Source organism: Anopheles stephensi, chromosome 2, assembly GCF_013141755.1.
Source record: "Anopheles stephensi strain Indian chromosome 2, UCI_ANSTEP_V1.0, whole genome shotgun sequence".
Classification (NCBI taxonomy): domain Eukaryota; kingdom Metazoa; phylum Arthropoda; class Insecta; order Diptera; family Culicidae; genus Anopheles; species Anopheles stephensi.
Genome location: NC_050202.1, coordinates 77,929,687 through 77,949,212, shown reverse-complemented (window position 1 = coordinate 77,949,212; position 19,526 = coordinate 77,929,687). Strand labels below are relative to the sequence as shown.

At 50.5% G+C, this 19,526-nt stretch overlaps 1 protein-coding gene across 3 annotated transcripts in view; it reads right to left on the bottom strand.

Annotated features, from left to right (window-relative positions):
- Positions 1–956: 956 nt before the first annotated feature.
- LOC118508467 (mucin-17-like) overlaps positions 957–19,526 on the bottom strand; it is a 39,091-nt gene continuing 20,521 nt past the window's right edge. For 2 of the 3 annotated variants that reach the window (XM_036048270.1, XM_036048272.1), the window contains exons 2-8: positions 17,364–17,524; positions 17,054–17,287; positions 16,591–16,965; positions 8,619–16,522; positions 8,226–8,463; positions 6,314–8,138; positions 957–5,341 (exon numbers count right to left, since the gene is read on the bottom strand). In XM_036048270.1, coding sequence (XP_035904163.1) covers positions 4,392–5,341; positions 6,314–8,138; positions 8,226–8,463; positions 8,619–16,522; positions 16,591–16,965; positions 17,054–17,287; positions 17,364–17,524 — 11,687 coding nt within the window. In that variant the 3' untranslated portion in view covers positions 957–4,391. Of the gene's footprint in view, positions 5,342–6,313; positions 8,139–8,225; positions 8,464–8,618; positions 16,523–16,590; positions 16,966–17,053; positions 17,288–17,363; positions 17,525–17,690; positions 18,118–19,526 lie in introns of those variants that run through there. The other variant, XM_036048273.1, reaches the window with a different exon arrangement.

Sequence of the window (19,526 nt, the reverse complement as noted above, 5' to 3'; positions counted from 1 at the left end):
GTCAGTCTAGAATAAAGAGTCAAAGCGATCGGTCACAACAGTCCAAAACTTCACCTATCTGGTCTGGTCAAAAGTCGGCATCCACAACAACATTGATGTTGAGTTACGCGCAAGGATGCTGGCTGCCAACCGGTCATACTACAGCCTGAGGAAACTTCTCCACTCTAAATACCTGTCGCGACGGACGAAGCTGGGACTGTACAGAACATTTATAGTCCCAGCACTCACATACGCCTCTAAGACATGGACTCTGTCCAAAACTGTCGAATTAGACTCGCCAGGCTCCGGTGGGCTGGTCAAGTCATGAGAATGACACCAGACGACTCAGCCCGTAAAGTCCTTTCAGGCCGTCCACACGGACAGTGGAGGCGTGGTAGGCCCAAATTGAGATGGATTGATGGTGTTGAAGCGTGCGAGAGGATATATTATTTGCATGTAAATCTTGGTCTTTTTCTTATCATTTCAGGAGCAAACAACACATGACGACAAGAAAGGCCAGGATGCCTTTCATACTCAAATAGGTGTTTGAATATTTCGCTCTTTTGGCTATTAGAATCTAAGACTACAGAGAGATATCCAATGATAACGTTAGAAGGTTAATTGAGGAGGAAAGAATCTGATGTACTTACCTATCTGTCAGCGGTCTTTACCTGTTGCAGGAGTTCTCTGAAAGTTTCGAGAAATTTATTCTTCGGGATCGTAGTTGCTGCCAGCTCATTCCCGTCAAATGTAGCTAAAAAATGCCGCCTTCAATCTGGGAGACTTCAAAATATTTCTTTTGGCCGGGTCTGGCCTGAGTCCAGCAGGACATCCAGTCACACATTCGGGAACAACTATTCTTCTGCATCGGCCGTTGCCGGCTGGCGGTTTTAAAACTTTCGGACCAGTTTCGGACATCATTGTGATTGTTGTCCGCTTCACCTAGAATTGAAAAACAACAGCCTACACATCTCCACTACTGTATTCAATAAAAATCATCTGCTTTTTATTGTATTTTGATAGATTATTTTTTCTTCATTATCTTCCCCGCATTAAACATGTCCCGTCGTGTTATCGTTATCCGCCCGCGATGCGCTTTACCTCCTTATGCTGGTGTGCTCTGTACAATGCAGTATAGCGCCTCTGCATACTGATATTTGCTGTGTTTACTGATTCGTTAACTCGCTTAACCTCTTATGGAGCGAAGGAGAGAGAGAGAGATGTGGTACACTACTCCCACTAGGCGCTACAGCCCTCCGACAGGCGGCGAGTCTCACCCCTAATGATCACGATTGATTGATCTTATCCATCGTAAACCGTCTTCACAAATCGAAGTTACACTATGAGCAAACTGGGGATTTCAAACGAAACGAATTCTCCTATGAGCAAAGGGAAGGGGGGGAGGGGGGGGGGATAGATAATTATGGGCCGGTTATGACCTTCTCACAAGCGTCCGACTGGGTTGCCTTCTTAACAAATGTGTCCTACGTTTGTCGTATCGGTTTTTTTATAAGATTTTTTTTCAATACGAATCATTTACCTTACCTTTGTAGTAATCAAAAAACAGTGTGAGAGTAGAATACCTGCCGTTCCTGCCTTGTCCTGGCGTAGAAAGGATCTCTCTTACAGTTAAAGGAAACGTAAAATTACAAAGTGTGGATTTTCTTTTGCCGTTTGCCAAAATGCACAGTACCGATGGTCTAATAATGTTTCTAACGCTCACTTAACTTCAGGCTCTTCGAGCTGTACGTTACACCGAAACTACGTGCCGAAACCAGTAATTGTGTACACAGCAAAACATGTTCCACTCGAAATCACTGGACACTGCACACCAAGTGGCCCTCTATTTTTTTTCTATTGCTTGGCATGTTGGGTACGATTCTCACTGTTACTTTCGTCCTCGCAATTGATCCTCGTTGCTTTTATTGTTGATATTCACCCGATACTAGCACGATCCTCCCATCTCTAGCTGAGCATGTTTGTTTTGTCTTTCTCGCTACATAGTTTCCACATTGTGTGTGGCGGGGGTGTGTAATGGGGGGGGGAGGTGGTTTTTTTATATAAATATTAATTTAAGTTAAGTTGAAAATTAACACATGAGCAGAACATACTTAAACAAAAGGGCGCATAAACCAATTACCTACTTAGAAATTAATGTTTGTGTCCGTTGAATCTACGTCCCTTCGTCAACATTTATTACGCGCAAACACACACACACACACACGTTACCTTTACTAGCTTTGCATTCATTTACCTTTTTGTTTTATACACTTATTTGCCATACCATTGCTTTCTAGCCAGCTAAACCCTACCGATCGAACAAACAGCGCAACATTTAGTAAAGTAATGTCGTTCTCGCTCGCACGCACACAATCAAACATATTCTCCTGCATTGCGTGTAGGCTCATTCGGACAATCGATGGTCGTCTGTTCGTAAGTCACGCATAAGAAACGAACGCCAAAAAAAATTGCGCTTGCCATATAGAGAGAAGAAACAATAGGGTTGTCCTAGTGCCCCTTTCTGAACGATCCGTTCGACTGTAGTATGTCCCCGTCGTCAGCTACTATGTCGTGGCAAAACACACACACGCGCAATCAAATGAAAATTTAGTTGCCATAGAGATGAACAGAAACCACTCAACCACAGGACAGTCCAATCGGCACGAATAACATTTACGTTTCGTAATGGTAGTGGTGTGATTTAGAAGCAGATGCTCCAATGCGCACCGCCCCACCTGCTCTTTCGATCGATCAACAGAAAAGCGTGCGCGCAGTCCAGCATCCGTTTAGTGCAATCGGTACGATTTAGTTTTTATTGTTTTCCCTTGTTTTGGCTTACAGTGTTTCGAAAGTATTGCCTGCGGTAACGGTTTGTGTCGTTCGTAAGCACCCCCAGCTATCAAGACTTTTCGAGAATGAAAAGCACCCGTTTAAAGGATAATCTCTTCAATATATTTGTATGTGTGTGTGTATATATATAGATATATAGTTGTACAACTAGCTTTCCTTTCGCTGTCTCTCTCCCTCTCTTTCGTAAGTTTTGTCTATCGTTTGTATCGAGCTTTTATATCATCATTGTTCATATGGTCTGTAAATTCTTCATCATCATTATTTCGGAACCTTCTGATTGCGCGCTAGCATTATATCGAGCTGGTCCGTTGCATTATTGATTTTGATTATTGTGTCCATAGTGTACCGCTCCCGTTTTACAATATTTAAAAAGAAACGAAATGTGTTTTAAAAAACCAAAGCGTTGGTTTCTAAGGTTTGTTAAAAATTCAAGATATATCATCTCGGTTTAAAAAGAGATCCCCCGTACGTGTTGGATAAAAAACATGCAGTCCGGTTCAGTTCGCTCCAATCGGTCCGCTTCTTGTTCAGCTGCTTTGGGATGCACAAACAATGGGTATGTGTTGGATACGGTTGTCCAATACAAACTGTTTTTCGCGCCGTTTTAAAAATCAAAAATAAAAACCGTTGTCCATTCAAAGTCCATGAGTCTCACTCACGAAACGTTTCTCGCCATCGACATACACACACTCGACTCATGTTCATTTACGTTCCAGCTACTTAAACATCGTGTACTACAAGAATAGGGGTTTTTCTATGTCCGTCGTGTGCCGCGTCGTGGTGGCTCGATGTGGCGGGAGCTTATGTACATGCTTTCCGTTACGTATCCTAAGAAGTACTAATTTATATGATCAATCATTTCACCTTAGCTAAATTATACCTTAAGTCAATATTATCGTTAACGCCACCAGGTGCCCCCGGTTTTCCTTAGCGCTGCGCTTTGTTTGTTACTCTGCTCGTTTTTGCTCGATCAGCGTTCCGTTATCGCAGCCTACGTACAACCCCTCGATCAAAATCGTTTTTAAATATTCGCTTTATTGTTGATTCACTTCCTCGGCTTGCATCGATTGGTTGGATAAGAATGTAACCGTGTCCCTTGTCTTGTTGAACTTCCGCCTTTTTTCCTGCTCGTGAACCATCCCACAGTTTGGTTATTCGTTTGCTGGCAGTTGTTTGTTCGGTTCATTAGTAACGCTCTTTAGAATGTGAGATCTTCAAGTCGGCTAATGTCGAAGCGTGATTCCCTCAGAAGAAATCAGGTACGGGTGCAAATGAAATGATGCACATGAGAGACTTTCCGGTGCTATACAGCAAAGGATAATTGGAGTGGAATTCCACTGAGTTATTAAATAAAATATCCCCGAAGGTTTCAAACGAAATGCTTGCTTTACCTAAACTAAAACATTTCATATGACTTGCTCTACAGCTTTGAAGACCTCAAAAAAGCTCTAAAGCTTTTGGCAAACTAAACCATAAAATTTCCATTTTGCTGCCATACTCGAACCAATAGCATTAGGCAACCGTCACAAGTCCTCAACCACTTAGCCAACGATGGAAAGTTGTCAAGATTTTATGATCGTCTTCAACGGATCACCATCGGCAGCGTTCACACCGAAGTGGTGATTCGTCACACCGAGCAAACTGCCGCTGCTGCCACTACCACTTCCGGAGCTGACCGTGCTGCCGGTCGTGTTACTGCTGCTCAGACTGCTGATGGTGCTGTTATTGCTGTTGCTACTGCCACTGCTACCCGGTCCCATCGGGCTGCCATCGTCAGGCGATACGCCGACCATGGGCGACGGACAGTCAGTGGGATACTTCCGTTTCATGCCCACGTGCTGCTGCTGCTGCTGCTGCTGCTGGACGGCTGATATCGACGACGATTGTCGATGGTGTGGTGGCTGTGACTGTAGGTGTGCTGCCGGATGATGGTTCGATAGCGGTGCTTCCGAGTGCTGCTGGTGGATCGCACCGAGCGGCGATGGATTGACGGAGCTGCCCAGCCCACCTGACAGCGGACTGTCGGGAAGGAAGGAATGATCGAGCGAGTAGTGCAGGGAACCGTCCGTTTCGTTTGCCTGCAGGTTCAAGATGCTGTCGATTGCGTTCTGCACCTGCCGATTGATGTCCTCCTCAAAGTTCGGCACACCCATCGTGTCGAACGAGATATTATTGAACTGGTGCAGATCATGGAGTGCTTGCTGATGATGATGATGATGGTGGTGGTGGTGATGATGCTGTTGCTGTAATTGTTGCTGCTGCTGCTGCTGCTGCTGTTCCTGTTGTTGCTGGTGATGTTCGTGGAACGATGGATCCTCATCTCCCATCATGCTCGATGGTATGTGCAGTGCATCTTTACTGCCGAGCGTTATCGGCCCATTCATACCCGACCCGGGATTATGATGATGGTGAGAGTGCACAGCATTGATCACCGGCGCTCTATTGCTCTCATCAATACCGTGATGATGATGATGATGATGGTGGGAAGCGTGATGTTCCGACGGGTCCAAGCCTAGAAGATCGCGATCGAGATAGTTGATTTTATTGTGATCATTGCTACTGTTTAGTCGGGTGCTACTACTACCACCAACTCCATCACCACCACACAGAATTAGATTAGTTCCGTCGTCTCCCGGAATGGAGCCAGCATTCGGGCCACCACCATGCACCAGGTCGTTCACCTCGCTGAAGCAATTCTTGTTCGCTTTCCGGCCATCGCCGACCACTGCCTCCGGGACGGATGGTGCCCCGTCCACCACCGGATGCATGTGATGGTGAGGATGATGGTTGTGCTGGTGATGATGCAAACTATGGGCAATGTGGTTGTGCGATATGTGATTATGATGCAAAAGGTGCGACTGTTGCTGCTGCTGCTGCTGCTGATGCTGCTGATGGTGCAGCTGTTCCTCCTGCTGCTGCTGCTGCTGTCCGTGTTGTGGATGGTGATGCGGAAGTGGATCCGTTTCACTCGGATCTCCGCTGTCCAGCATGTCCGAGCTACAGATGCTGTTAAGATTGTTTAGGCTTAGGCTAAGATTAGTTTCAAGCATATCTAGCACGCTTCCATGATGGTGATCGACGTCCTCTGCCGTAGCGGACGCCAGTAAGATGTCTCCGTTCCACGACGTTCGTTTGGACACTCCGTGATGTTGTTGATGATGATGATGATGATGATGCGGATGATGGTTGATATTGTTATTGTTATTGTTATGGTTGTTATTGTTGGTCGCTCTACCCATCAGGATAATGTTAGTTGCCGTCGACAGCCCATCATCTTCACTGTCGACCTGCCCGACCAGCGGATTGCCGTTGGAACCGTTTCTACAGTTACCGATAATAACCCTACCAGAACTAATTGCTCTACAGTCGCCACCCCCACCACCACCACCACCACCACTAGTTACTATTGCGCCACATCCCATATGAATATCGGTGCTACCAATGCTGTTGTTACTACCATGGTTTACAAGAATGTGATCGTTACCTTGAGCAGACTTCTGAATCGAACCGTTCGAGCCGACTGACCCCATGGGCTGCATTTGGGATGTGGTTGTACCGGGGGTATCACTGTTTCCGGCACACTCCATTAGCCAACGGTGATCATCACTCTTCACATTAGCTCGGCTACCATCGTCGAGTGGTTTTTCGCTGCTAGCGAGTGACAAACACTGCCGCTTGCTCGGAGTTATTGATTCACTTTCCGACGATTCATTTGAATACAACATCCCGGCGGAGGTGCCAATGCCCGCCGCTGAACTACCACCACCACCTGATACCGCACCCGTCCAGTGACGTTTCTGTGCTCCACTGCCGGAAGAACGCTGCTGCTGGTGCTGCTGCTGAAGGACATCGAAGCTGCTGGACGACGTTTTGTGCAGAAACGAATCGGAAGTCGATTCCTCTTCCTCCTGTGATGGCTGAAATACGGATGACGGCCAATGACGGGTTGCAATCAAATCATCAGATTTATCGTCATTCATCCCGGACGCTCTCGTGTCGGTAGCGGCTGAACCGCTACCATGGCGTGAAAGCGTTTCACAACCACCAAACAGTGCGTCTAGCCGCGTTTCGACACTCTTCGCCGATGGAACTCCGCAAACATCCGCACCGCTGCCAGTTGCACTACGCTGGTGGTTGAAGAATTCGGTTAATGGTGAATCGACGCGAGAAACGGCCGACGATGGCTTATCGTCAGCCGTCGTGCTGAACAGTTGCTCCAACTGCTTGTCGACACTTTTCGAATCGTTCGAATTGAACATTTCATGGATCTCTTCCTCAGTTATCTTCCGCCGGCCCGTGGCATCACTGCCAAGATTGGCAATAGCGTTGGTGGCCCCGATTCGCACACCTCCACCGTCAACTTCATTCGTACCGTTGCCATCGCCGCTTCCAGTAAAGTAGCTAAGATCTTTTTGGAAGCACATCCACTCATCGTAAGCCGAATCGTTCTGCTCCACCGCCTGCTGCTTTGCAGAAGTCGTCAGTTGGGGTGTTACAATCGGTGACCCAGAGTCGCACGACAGTGGAAGGGAATTGTTATCAACCCTCGAATTCTCCGTTGCACAATTCTTTTGCTCCGTTGGTAGGTGTACCTGATTGAAATAGCGCAATGTTGGTGGCGCCGTTGAGGTTACCATTGCCGATGACGATGCACCGTGTGGTGGAACGGTAGCAATGTCACGCTTCTTCTCCTCATTCACACCACCGTCAGCTTTCTTCATGATGAAGCTTGGCGTGATTTCACTTTCGATATCATCGTAACTGTTTGCCACTGTCCGTGCATTCTTTTTGAACGCATCGCACCAAGGGGTATTGGTGCGATTGGAGTTCACAGTTTCTTGCTTTGCAGTTGTCTGCATGACGGCAGCGATATTATTGCTCTTTTGGAATGTGCTCTGGAGCGAGGTTTCACCGCAGGCAAACGCACCTGATCGTACTCCACTGTCCCCTAAACTTGCGTTTGTAGCAGCCGGCCCATTCACGGCAACTGACGCATCCGATGTAATGGTCGCACCGCTGCACGAATCGGCTCTGCTTGACCCACCGCTCACACTGTGGCTGGGAGCTTCCGGTAGCGTTCGGGGAAGCATCGGAGATTGTCTTCCTGGCTGCACCGGGGGCACGTCTTTGGGTTTGGGTTTGTCTTCGTCGGACGATGAAACACAAATCACGTCCTCCGCACCGTCCTTTGCCGGCAGGTCGAGACTTTCCGTTTCGCGGAGATGTTCTTGCATTTCTTCAATCTCCTGTGTGATGTCTGCCTTGAACAGTTTGTTCACCAGCATCAACTCCGAGGTGCGAACTTCACGCTAATCAATTGTAAAGGAATAACAAAAAAGCGTACAAACGTATTAAAAACACGATCAAAGCCAACGCTATGTTTGCGTCATTCTCACCATCGATTCATTTATCATTAACCGCTGATATCGACTGAGCATCGTGCGGAACGCCTCCGGAAACCATTCGGCCGTCGTCTCAAACTGTAGTTCTTCTTCCTCATTTTCCTCGCACTTCTCTTCGTACATGCAGTGGTAGCGTATCAGCCGTTTGATGGCATCCTGTTTGCTGCCGAACGGCGTGTTAGTGTCCGGCTTTGTGCACGCATCCTGATCTTTCTGTATCTGGATCTCAAACCTGTTTTAGAGGTGAAATGTGCAGCAAATAGAATAGAAGAGAAAGGAAAAATATTAGTACTTGCTTCAAAGCTGCTACTACTACTACTACTTGCAACACTGCAACACTCAACGGTGTGTGACAAGGAGAAAAGTGAAAAGCAATATCACACTCACAAACTTGCACGGGGCACTTTCACGGCCGGACTGTTCGGTACGTTGGTCGTTATGTACGTCATCGGGGTGGATGGGGAAGTACCCGCCGGAGCGGCAATGATTACAGCCGGAGTGCTTGAGTTATTGTTCAATGCCGAGGCAGCAACTACGGCCGACGAGAGCGCACTGGCCGTTGTTGTTGTGGTAGTGAAAGCCGCCACGGTCGCTATGGTTGTAACCGTGGTTGATGTGTTTGCAGTGGTCACTGCCGCATTCCCGTTACCGCAGACGGCCGGTGACGGGACGCTACCGTTGTTACCGCCCGGACTGAACGGTACCGTGCTGCTACTGCTGACACTGGACGGAACCAACGGAGGTGGTAGCGTAGAGGATACAGCCGTCGCTGTAGCTGGTACAGATGGACGCAACGGTGCAATTGTAGCCATTGCAGGAGTAGAAGTGGACGTAGAGGATCCAGATACCGAAGTCATTACACCGCTGCTTCCTTGAACCTGTATCTGTTGTTGCTGTTGTTGTTGTTGTTGCTGTTGTTGTTGCTGCTGTTGTTGCTGCTGCTGTTGAATTCTGGCTGCAGTTTGTGCAATCATCTGAGGTGACCCGCTCAGGATCGCATGAGATCCACCAACGATTACAATCGAAGAGCTACCATGACCAGCGGTGCCGGACAACGTTTTCAGCTGAGCGCCACCGGGATGTGCCGTGGCAACAAGTGGCGGAGGAATGGGCGTGTTGGACCGATTGGCACTAGACATCTGATTCGCTGCAATCGATTGTTGATGGTTTACGATCGCACTGAGAGCGGTGCTTCCACTTCCACTCACATCCAGTTTGTTGCCCAGCCCAGCCCCGGACGCGTTCACCTGTTGCTGGGCCGTCGGTACGAGCGTATGCAGCGGTGGCATCACGGAATTGTTCGTCTGCGATTGACCACCGGTGGTGGACAGCATAATGTGCTTCGGAACGATCGTACCTGCCGGGACGGTGATGTTCTTCGCAACGCTATTAATGACCGAAGCCACCGTCGCCGCGGTCGTCATCGAGCCAACCGATTTCAGCACTTGCTGTCCTCCCGTACCGGCCGATGGCGGGGGAGGCTGCAGTGACGAGGTGGTTATTGGAATGATCGTTGTGGTCTGCTTATTGAGAGCAACGCTAGAGCTTCCGAACTTCTGCACGGCGCTTTGCATCGGTAGCGTACTGCTGGTGATCGTGATCGACATCGACGAGTGCGTTACTGACGGTGCCACACTGGTAGTGGTAGCACTGGACGACGTTAGGACACTTATGCTGGGGTTCGAGGTGGTCGAGGACAGTGGCACCAGCAGCTCATGCTTACCGCCAACGATCTGGGGCGTAGCAACCGCACCGCCACTACCAACGACGCCACCGGCAAAGACCGTCGTACCGCTGCTTGGCGTAACTGTGATCGGTGCAATTATTGCCTGTTGCGATTTCGACTCCGTGCTAGCGCTGGCGCTAGAGTTTGCACCCGGCTCACTGTGCACCGGCCCGCTGCTGATCGGTGTAGGTGGCGGGGGCAGGGTTTGCTGCTGTGCGCTTGCACTGGTAAACGTATGCCCGGTCGGTTGGATGGTTGGAATGATCTTGCCAGTCGACAGAATCTTTTGCTGCTCCATGAACAACCGCTGCAGTATGGTGCAAATTTCCTTGTCCGCCATCGTCTGCAAATTCTTTATCGAAGGCAACGGTTTGTTGTAGAGCGGATTCGATGGATCAAATTCGGCGGGAATCAGCAGCGACGACAGAAGGTTCTTGTTTTGTAGCTTGGTCGATAGTTGCTGTATCTGTTGCTGCACGCTCTTCAGGTGTTGCTGCTTCTGCGGCGTCAGCTGGATTGTTTGCACCCGCGGCACTACGGTCGGCGTGCCGACCGCTAGCGGGGAACTGCTGCTCAGTGAAGCCGAGGCCGGGACGGTGGAATTTACACTAACCAACGGTGGCATCTGCTGCTGGGGAGCTTGATGTTGCAGCTGCTGCTGTTGTGCGACACTCGTTCGGCCCTTTTTGACCGCTGTCGCAGTGACGGTTATATTGTTGCTGGACGAAGTCGTTGCCGTTACCGTCGTTGATCCAATGGTACCCTTCACAACCATCGCCATCGTGGCAGGAGGTTTCAGCGCTTGATGCTGCTGCGGATGAACCTGTGCTACCAACGGTGGTTGTACAGGTAATTGTTGCTGCTGTAGTTGCTGTTGATGATGTTGTTGATGTAGCTGTTGTTGCTGATGTTGCCCCTGGTGTTGCTGCTGGTGTTGCTGCTGCTGCTGCTGCTGTTGCTGCGCCTGTTGCTGTTGCTGCTGCAGGCTGTTGGTTACAAAGTTGTTTGGATTCACTGTACCAACTATTTTTGTGCCTATTTTGGTACCATCTTCAGACAGTATGGGCTGTGCGTGCTGACCCGGCTGCAGAACCACGCTCGGAGGGAAACCACTGGCCATGGTGTTCACTTTAATAATCGCCGGCTTCGAAGGGCTAGCGGACGGTTGTGCTTTATCCTGTTTTTTCGATCGATTGCGCTTCGGTTTTTCCTTCACGATTGACCCAGCATTGCCGGCAGTGACATTGTTGGCATTTGCAACATTACCACTGTTGGTTAGTACCTTCGCGCTGACAGTATTGCTTGCTGGATTGGCAACGATTTGCTGCCCTTTTAAAGCCGGATTTTTGATCTGCTGCTGTTCCGCTGCGGCAGTTTGCGCATTGGACAGAACCTTTGTGGTCGTTGTGGTAGCTGCTGCCGCCGAGACGGCGGGTTGTTGCGATTGCGTCAAGGTGGGCGTAGGCCGCGTCTCGCTCGACTGGGTCACCTGGCCGACGTTGTTGAAGTGAATCTGTCCCTGCATCAAACACTGTGCCAGCTGTTGCGCATTGATTCCGGTCGGCACGATCAGCACCCGTTCCATCGGTCCGAGCGCGGCCGTCGTTTGGCCCGGGCTTAGCTGCGTGATCTGGTTGGTGAGCGTGTTTAAGGAGAACAGCTGCTGATTGGGCCCCACCTTCGGCAGCTCCACAAGCTTTGGCACATTCGGGTTGACTAACACCGTGTGCTGCTGTTGCTGGGACTGAGCTGGTAGCGGCTGCTGATGGTTCAATACGGGCTCGATGCTCGTTTCTGGTTTGCGCACATGCTTCAGAGTTTGCATCTGCGACTGTTGCGTGTGAAGCAAGGGGGGCTGCTGCTGGTTGTTGTTGCTGTTGTTGGTTTGCATGTGCTGCTGTTGCAGCATGGCTGGCGCTATGTTTGACGATTGCGACGTAAACGCCGGTGAGACCGACTGCTGCTGTACAAACTGTTGTTGCTGCTGTTGCTGCTGCAATTGCTGTTGATGTTGCTGCAGTTGTTGCTGCTGCTGTAATTGATGTTGTTGCTGAAGCTGTTGCTGTTGCATTTGTTGTTGTTGTTGTTGCAGTTGCTGCTGTTGTTGTTGGAGTTGCAGCTGTTGCTGACCAGTTTGAATAGTGACTGTGGTATTGCCCTGCACCTGTTTCTGCTGCACCTGCCCACTAACGGCGGCCACATTTTTGTTTTGCTGTGGCGCTGGTTGTGCTGACACCACTATTTGATGATGCCCCGGTTGCTGCTGCTGCTGCTGCTGCTGCACAGGTGCGATGTTGGCCGATATGCCACTGTTACTATTCGCGAGCGCAGGTTGCGGTTTCGATGGCTCATTCACCAGCGTTATGTTACCCAAAGCACCGGACAGAATGGCCTGCAGGATAGTTTGCGATTCAGGAGTTTGTGGTTGGTTTACGTCGTGCTTCAAAATAAGCTGACCATTCTCGGCCAACGATAAGCTTAAGCTACCCGTCAGCTGAGCAAGTATTCCTTGGGCCGTTGCAACTGGCGGCGGTGGAGCTGCCGGCGGCGGCTGGATCAGTGTTGTTGGCGTGATGGACGTTTGGTTCAGCTGCACGGTAGGTGTTGTTGCTACGGCTGTGGGTTGCTGCTGCTGAGTGGTGAACACAACCCCACCGGCACCTGCTACAACATTCGACTGTACCGAAGACGGTACGGACTGTACCGAGTGCGTCGGTTGCGGCTGCTGCTGTTGTTGATGCTGGGAAACTGTGACTCCTCCTATCGATGGAATAATGGTATGACTCTGTTGCTGCTGCTGCTGCTGCTGCTGTTGCGGTGGTGGTTGTTGTACTTGACTTTGAATTGTGACAGTCGACTGCGGTTGCCCAGCCGTCGACTGCATCTGCGCCAGGCTCTGGTATTGGGTGCCCGCCACATTCACCACCTTGCTGTCAATGATCGGAGTTATTTGTATTTGGTTGTTGATGGTGCCACCCTTAACCGCTTTGCTCTGGTTCGCTGTGGTGCCGTCAACTTGCGAAATTTGAATATTTCCAATCTGCGTCGGTACCGCGCTGGTCGTACCAATCGTGTCGAACGATTTTTCCAGCCTTTTTCCATTTTTCTTATTCATCGCTGCCGTTCCGTGATTGCTGCCACTGGCCACGGTGGCCGATTTCTTTTTGGGCGAGGGTGAGGGAACCGACAACAGTTTACTACTACTGCTCGTAGATATCACAATCGAGGTCGTCGTGGATGTTGCTACGGACGAGGCCGAAGCTGCAGCCGTCCCACCGAGCGGTGCCATTGTCGTCAGCATTTGCTGATGGTGCGACGTTGGACCCACCGACGAGGACACGCTGCTGGATGATTTTGAAGTGGGAGCAACCAGGTGCGGCTGTGCTTCAGCCATCAGCTGGTTCTGAATTTCGTTGATTTGACTTTGCAGCGTGGGCGTTACCTGCGTATTGTTGAGCACATTGTTCATCAAGCTGTTCACACAGATCGTATTGTTCTGCTGCATGCTGCCGGCGTTGGAGGTGGCCATCGAAGCTGTTGTTGCGGTACTGATTGCCTGCACGCTAGCCGTTGGTGCGACGGTTGCAATGTTAACGACTTTCGAATCATCGCTTGCACCGAAGCGCGGCAACGAAACGGTGTACGATGCCTGTCCGGAGCTAGTGTCACTCGCCGGATCGATCGTGATCATGAAGGACGGTGCATCCTGTTGCTGCTGTCCCGCCATGGCAGCGACACTGGCAGTCGTTTGACCACCCGACTGGCCGGAATCGGATGAACCTTTTTTCTCCTGCGATCTTTCTATGCCGGACGTCGGTATCGAGATGGTGTAAGGAAATTCCACATTTTCCGACCCGACGGTGGAAGGTATTGTGATCATGATGTCACTGCCGGCAGCGGCACCAACGGTCGGGCCAGATTGGTGGAGGTGCTGCTGCTGCTGTTGCTGAGACTGTACGAGAACCTGTCCACCCGTCGACTGTGCACCGGAAGAAGCTATCGCGGTCGACGACATCATCTCCTTTGCCGAATGCTGCTGTCCTCCTGCTGTTGCACTGCCCGCATTGCTGGCACCACTTTGCGTCTCATTATGTTGTATCACAATGTTGGAAGGATAGTCGACACCGGCAGCTGCCGGATGGTTGCTACTGGTGGCCAGCAAGGGCGGTGGTTCATCTGTGTCCATCAAATCATCGTCATCGATGCCGATGCCGGAGATTTTCATCAGATTGGCCAAGTCTAATTTCCCCGTAGGAGTGTGCGTGTTGCTGTACGACGAGGGAGAATTGGGCGACGTTAGTCGGTCGCTGGCGGCCGCGGTCGTCGTTGGAGTGCTGGTAGAAATTGGCACTTGGCTCACAGTTGGCGTGCTTGGTTGTACAATCATCGGTGCCGCTGTGGCGACCGGTGGCTGTATTGGTTTCACCTTTTTCTTATTTCGCCGTTCCTTTTTTGGTTTTTCTACCTCGATTCGTGTGGCCGGTAGGGATAAGGCTGCAGCAGACGGGGGAGCCTGATTCGATTGCTGAATAGCCACCGAAGCGCTTGGCTGCTGTAGGGCATTTTGATGATTAAATATTTGTTGCTGCTGCTGCGCTGAGATAGCTTGCGCATGAATCTGAGCCTTTATACCGTCGGTAACGATCACTTGCTGCCCGGAAGCGGTCGTTAAAATGGGCGTCCCAGCGTGGTGGTTATGGTTCATTTGGGCCGTTTGAATCTGCCCATCGATCGTGGCGGTGGTCAACATTTGCTGACCACCTGGCTGGTGCTGCTGCTGCTGTTGTGACACCTGTGTTGGTGGCGCTTGTGGCGTACCCTGGGCGTTAACGGTTATTGTGTTCGGTGCCGTTCCGGGAGTCGTGGTAAATTGGATATTTTGAGCGTTCACAACAATTTCCCCAGTTGGTGCGGCGGCACCTGGAGCAGCGCCTGGTGTGGAAGAAGGCGACACGAATGTGGCACCTCCGGGCGCCGTGGCAAGCTGTAAATTCACACTGCCCAGCTGGTTTAGGTTGATGTTTTGGTTTTGAATGCCAAACCCACCGACGCTCGCCTGCTGAAACTGCGCTGGAAGAGAAGTCGTCAGCAGCTGCCCATTCAGACCGTTGGGCATTTGAATCTGGGCTAAGTTGCCGTTCAGCTGAAGATTCTGTATTTGTGCGACACCTTGGCTGAGCAGATGCTGGTTAATGGCCGCTGTGATTTGCTGCGGCTGCCTCTGCCCCTGAAGCCCCTGAATCTGCGTTAACGGCACACCTTGGTTCGTCTTCAGCCCGGATATGTTCTGCTGCACCAGGTTGCCCTGGGACGACACGATGAACGTTGGCGTGGTCGCCAACTGCATCGTCCCGTTGGCGTTCAGTATTCGCAGCACCTGCTGTGGCTGCGGTTGTTGCAGCTGGGGCCTCGTGTTGTGTATTACCAAGCTCGGGGCCGCCAGCTGCGGTGTGGGGGGGCGCAATATTAGCTGCACCCCCTGCGGTGTGTTCTGCTGCACCAGCACCGGCATCTGGTTGAGCAACAGGGGCTGCGCGTTAATGTTGCCCGTGGGCAGAATGATGGACCCATTTTGTGCCGTTGCGGTAGCGTTCTGTTGCGTCGGTGCGCCTGGCTGCTGTGTTCCCGCCGGTTGCGTACTCGTGGTTACCATCTGTCCGTGCACTTGCGCCGTGTTAAGCGCGGTACCCTGCGATTGAGGAGTGGCGGTCGTCGTAAAATGCACCTGCGTCGCGCCGCCACCACTCACGACCGTGCCCGCCTGGGAGACCTGTATCTGGGCCGGCAGTTGCGATACTACAGTTGGCAGGGACACGGAAGTGACCGTTTTCGGTTGCGTCACGATCGTTTTAGTGCCGTGTACGACTGGGGTCGAGCCGTAGCTGGAAACGAATGCCGTCGCCTGATGATGGCTTTGCTGATGATGGTGCACCGACATCGGCGTAGAGGAAGCGGAAGAGGACGACGATGAGGTCGAAGACGTCGGGGACACCGAGGGCGTCGCGGTGGCTGGCTTTGGAAGGATTTGCTGTGGTCCTTTATTGTGATGTTTCACATTGGCAGCATTACCACCGCCACCACCACCACCACCACCACTTCCAGTTGCTGCCGGTGGGGAGCTCTGTAAGCCGGTGCCTGTTATAACCAGCCCACCGGTAGAAGTAACACATGCGGTAGAAGCGACGGACGACGGTATCACGCTCGATGCGACGGACGTAGCGGCTATGATATGCTGCTGCACAAACTGTTGCTGGTGCGATGGTGATTGCTGAATGGTATGAAGCTGCTGCGCCTGTATCGCCTGCAACGGTATATGCTGCTGCACGTTGGTTTGGTTTAGCTGATGCTGCTGCTGCTGCTGCTGCTGCTGCTGCTGCTGCTGCTGCTGCTGCTGCTGGGGACTTGGCTGGGATACGATAGTTGTATGGCGCCCGCTCTGCTGCTGAAGCTGATGATGATGCTGCTGCGTTATGGTAGCCGCGGTGGCAGGTTGCGACTGGGTTATTGCAAACTGGGAACCTTGGAAAATTTGCACTATTTGATTTCCGGTCCCCACAACAGGATACTGCAACGAGATGGAAAAGCATACGGTTGTGAGCAACTTGCTGCGGAATTTGCACGCCTGCTGCTTACCTGCTGAATGATAGGTTGCGGTGTTGGTGGCCTCAGTTGTGTCGAGCCACCGAGGTTAGTCGCGTTGGACGTACCAGCAGCCACAGCCCCTCCGGTGCCGTTTCCGGTAGTGAGCAGTATCGAACCACCGTTCGGGCTTGCGATCGGGCTGGGGCTTGCAATGGGACTTCCAACGAAAGATACCGCGGCGTGGTGCTGTTGGTATGCGTTCTGCTGCTGCTGCTGCTGCTGGCTCTGTTGCAATGCTTTTTTCGCCGCTTTCGGGCTACTGGCGGGGGGCAATGTTCCATGTCCATGGCCTGCATGTGACTGTTGGAGGAGGTGGTGGTGTTGTTGCTGTTGAATAGCACTGACAGAGGACGACTTGCGACCCTTCTGGAGGATACAAGAGAATGATCATTATGAATTACACCATTTCATAGAAACCGCCAATTTCTGTTTTGTTTTTTTTTTCAATACAAACCTTATTGAGTGAAATGTTGTTAGAGCCGACTAGAGTCGTGTTGAATTCATTGCCAGGTGTCGTCGAGATACTGTAGGTCGTAGCGCCCGCAGGAGACTGCGTAGGACTAGGACGGTACACCACTGTTCCGGCATTGGGGCTGGTACTGTTGCTCAGCACTTGCTGCTGCTGGACGAGAGCAGACTGCTGTTGGCTAAATGATTGACGCCGTACTGCTACACCTGTCTTGCGATCCTAAAACAATCGAACAATCGGACCCATCTTAGTACAACAGGCGGACGATCGCCTTAGCGAGATATCCAATACTTACTTGCTCCTGAGTCACATTACCAATGGTGCTGTTTGTCACCAGCAGTATGTCCTGTTGCTGCGAAAACGGTGACTGTGAAGGTGATGGCTGCAACCGAGGGCTTGCTGGTATCGATGGCGATGGGCTCGGTGTTAGAAATGGACCCGGAGGAGACAAAATACCTTTATGGTGCGACGCAAAGCAAAAAAATACAATATTTATAGTAACGAAATGGGAACCCAAGCAAGCTAGTTTTGTAAAAAAAGGGAAAGAAAAAAGTAAAATAAAACAGGATGCCGGGGAGTTTGGAGCAAAATTAGGCACGGTGTCTTCGGGTAGCTTTTTTACCGAATATCATCTTTTCATCGCACTCGGAAGACGCCTTCCGCCAGAAACGAGATGAATTGGAAACACACACACTTCACTTCATATCACTTGCACAACCTTTGCTTGTAAATTAAAGCCATACACACAATTGTTGGCATTATTATGCCGCATATCTTCACTTTACTCACACTCACATTGCAGATTTACCAACTAACACATGCAGATCAGGTTGTGCTACTAAATAACAGCTCTAATATTATAGACGTTTCGAACATGTGAATCGTTTTACACGTTTTACACTAAAATCACAACACATTACCCTATCAGGTGAAGGGAAACAACATTTATCGATTGCTGGTGGATTCTACTTGGTTTGGTACCATGCTGTGACTGTGGCATTCCTTTTTCCCCGAAACAACAACAAACACTGTATCACATGGGAGAGAACAACAATTACACAGGGCCCTCGCCGCTTCTGAAGCTGGGGAATTTCTCAATAGAAACAACAACAACAAAAAACTGATACGAAACATAGTCACAAACAGTTGTAGAACCGCAGTCGAAAGTCAGCATTAAATAGGAGGAACCTTTTTTGCTGGTGCCTATTTTTTTCTACGACGACAGCCACCCACACCGCCGGAGAGCATTAAAAACGCGAAACAAAACTACGTCGCCCCATGTTACACATAGAATCGAAAGAGATTGAAGCACTTGATTAAAATTCTCTCATCGATGAGAGCGTGTGGCGTGTGCTATCGCACCGGAGAGGCAACCACACACACCAGCGATAGAACGCACAGCACAGTAATAAAATATGTCGTGGCGGATCCTTTCTCTTCTGCCAAAGGCACAACACACTCGCGGGGCGCACATCCTTCGCCAGAGCTCTGTGCTGCTCTTTTGCTCCGGATACTAAGCGTGCGTATCGCGTGACACCCCCGTTCGAAATCCGCCACCGCCGAAATCGTTGTCGTTCGGCGAGACAGAGAGCAGCGCGCGCGGGTCTCGTTTTCCCGATTTCCCGGTGGGTTTGACCACACGTCACGAGCACGAGAGCAGCAACACACACACACACACACATAGAGAGAGTGGCACCGCAGCACAGGATAACCAGAGCTGGCAGAGAAAAATCGCATCCGAGCATCTCATTTGCCCGTTCCGCCGCTGATGGGGGAAAAAATTCCTTTGTTTGTCACGCGAAGAGAATCGCTGAACCCTGGCTCAGCCCGCCTGGGGTGTGATAATTGGTGGTAATGTGTGTAAAATCCACTGCGTTTCACTGTTTGCAAGTCTCTCGCAAACCACTTCCTATACAAAGCGATCAGAAAAACGTCCGTGCTTTGCTTCATTACCACCGACCGATGTTATCACTTGTAGCGGGGAAGTGATGGCAGAAGGAAACATTTTGTATCACGTGAAAATTGCAGAACACTGTTTCGATACCACTCTACTTGGAAGACTCTTGCATGATGATAGAGACTGTCACAACTCTTTTTTTTTTTGTCTGAAATGAAAACTCATCCACAAAACACAGCTGCTTGGAACTTGGAAAACTTTTGGCATATCCCAGCACAGCTGGGGCTTTCAGGCCTACCCTCGCTGCTCTCGATCGAGTGGTGTGTTACACTTTTTTCACCATCAACAACACCACAACGCTGTGCTGCTTCATATTTGACACGATTTATTTTTGGTCGTTCCGCTTCCCATCGTTCTTAGCATCGGCGGAGTGCATCGGCGAGAGCCACGGTTTCGCTTTACAGCAACAGTTGTTGAACGCACTAAAGTTGCAATTAAATAAAGCCAGCACACCAAAACCCATCCCCCCCTTGTGTGGAACGGCCTAAAAAATAGTTATAT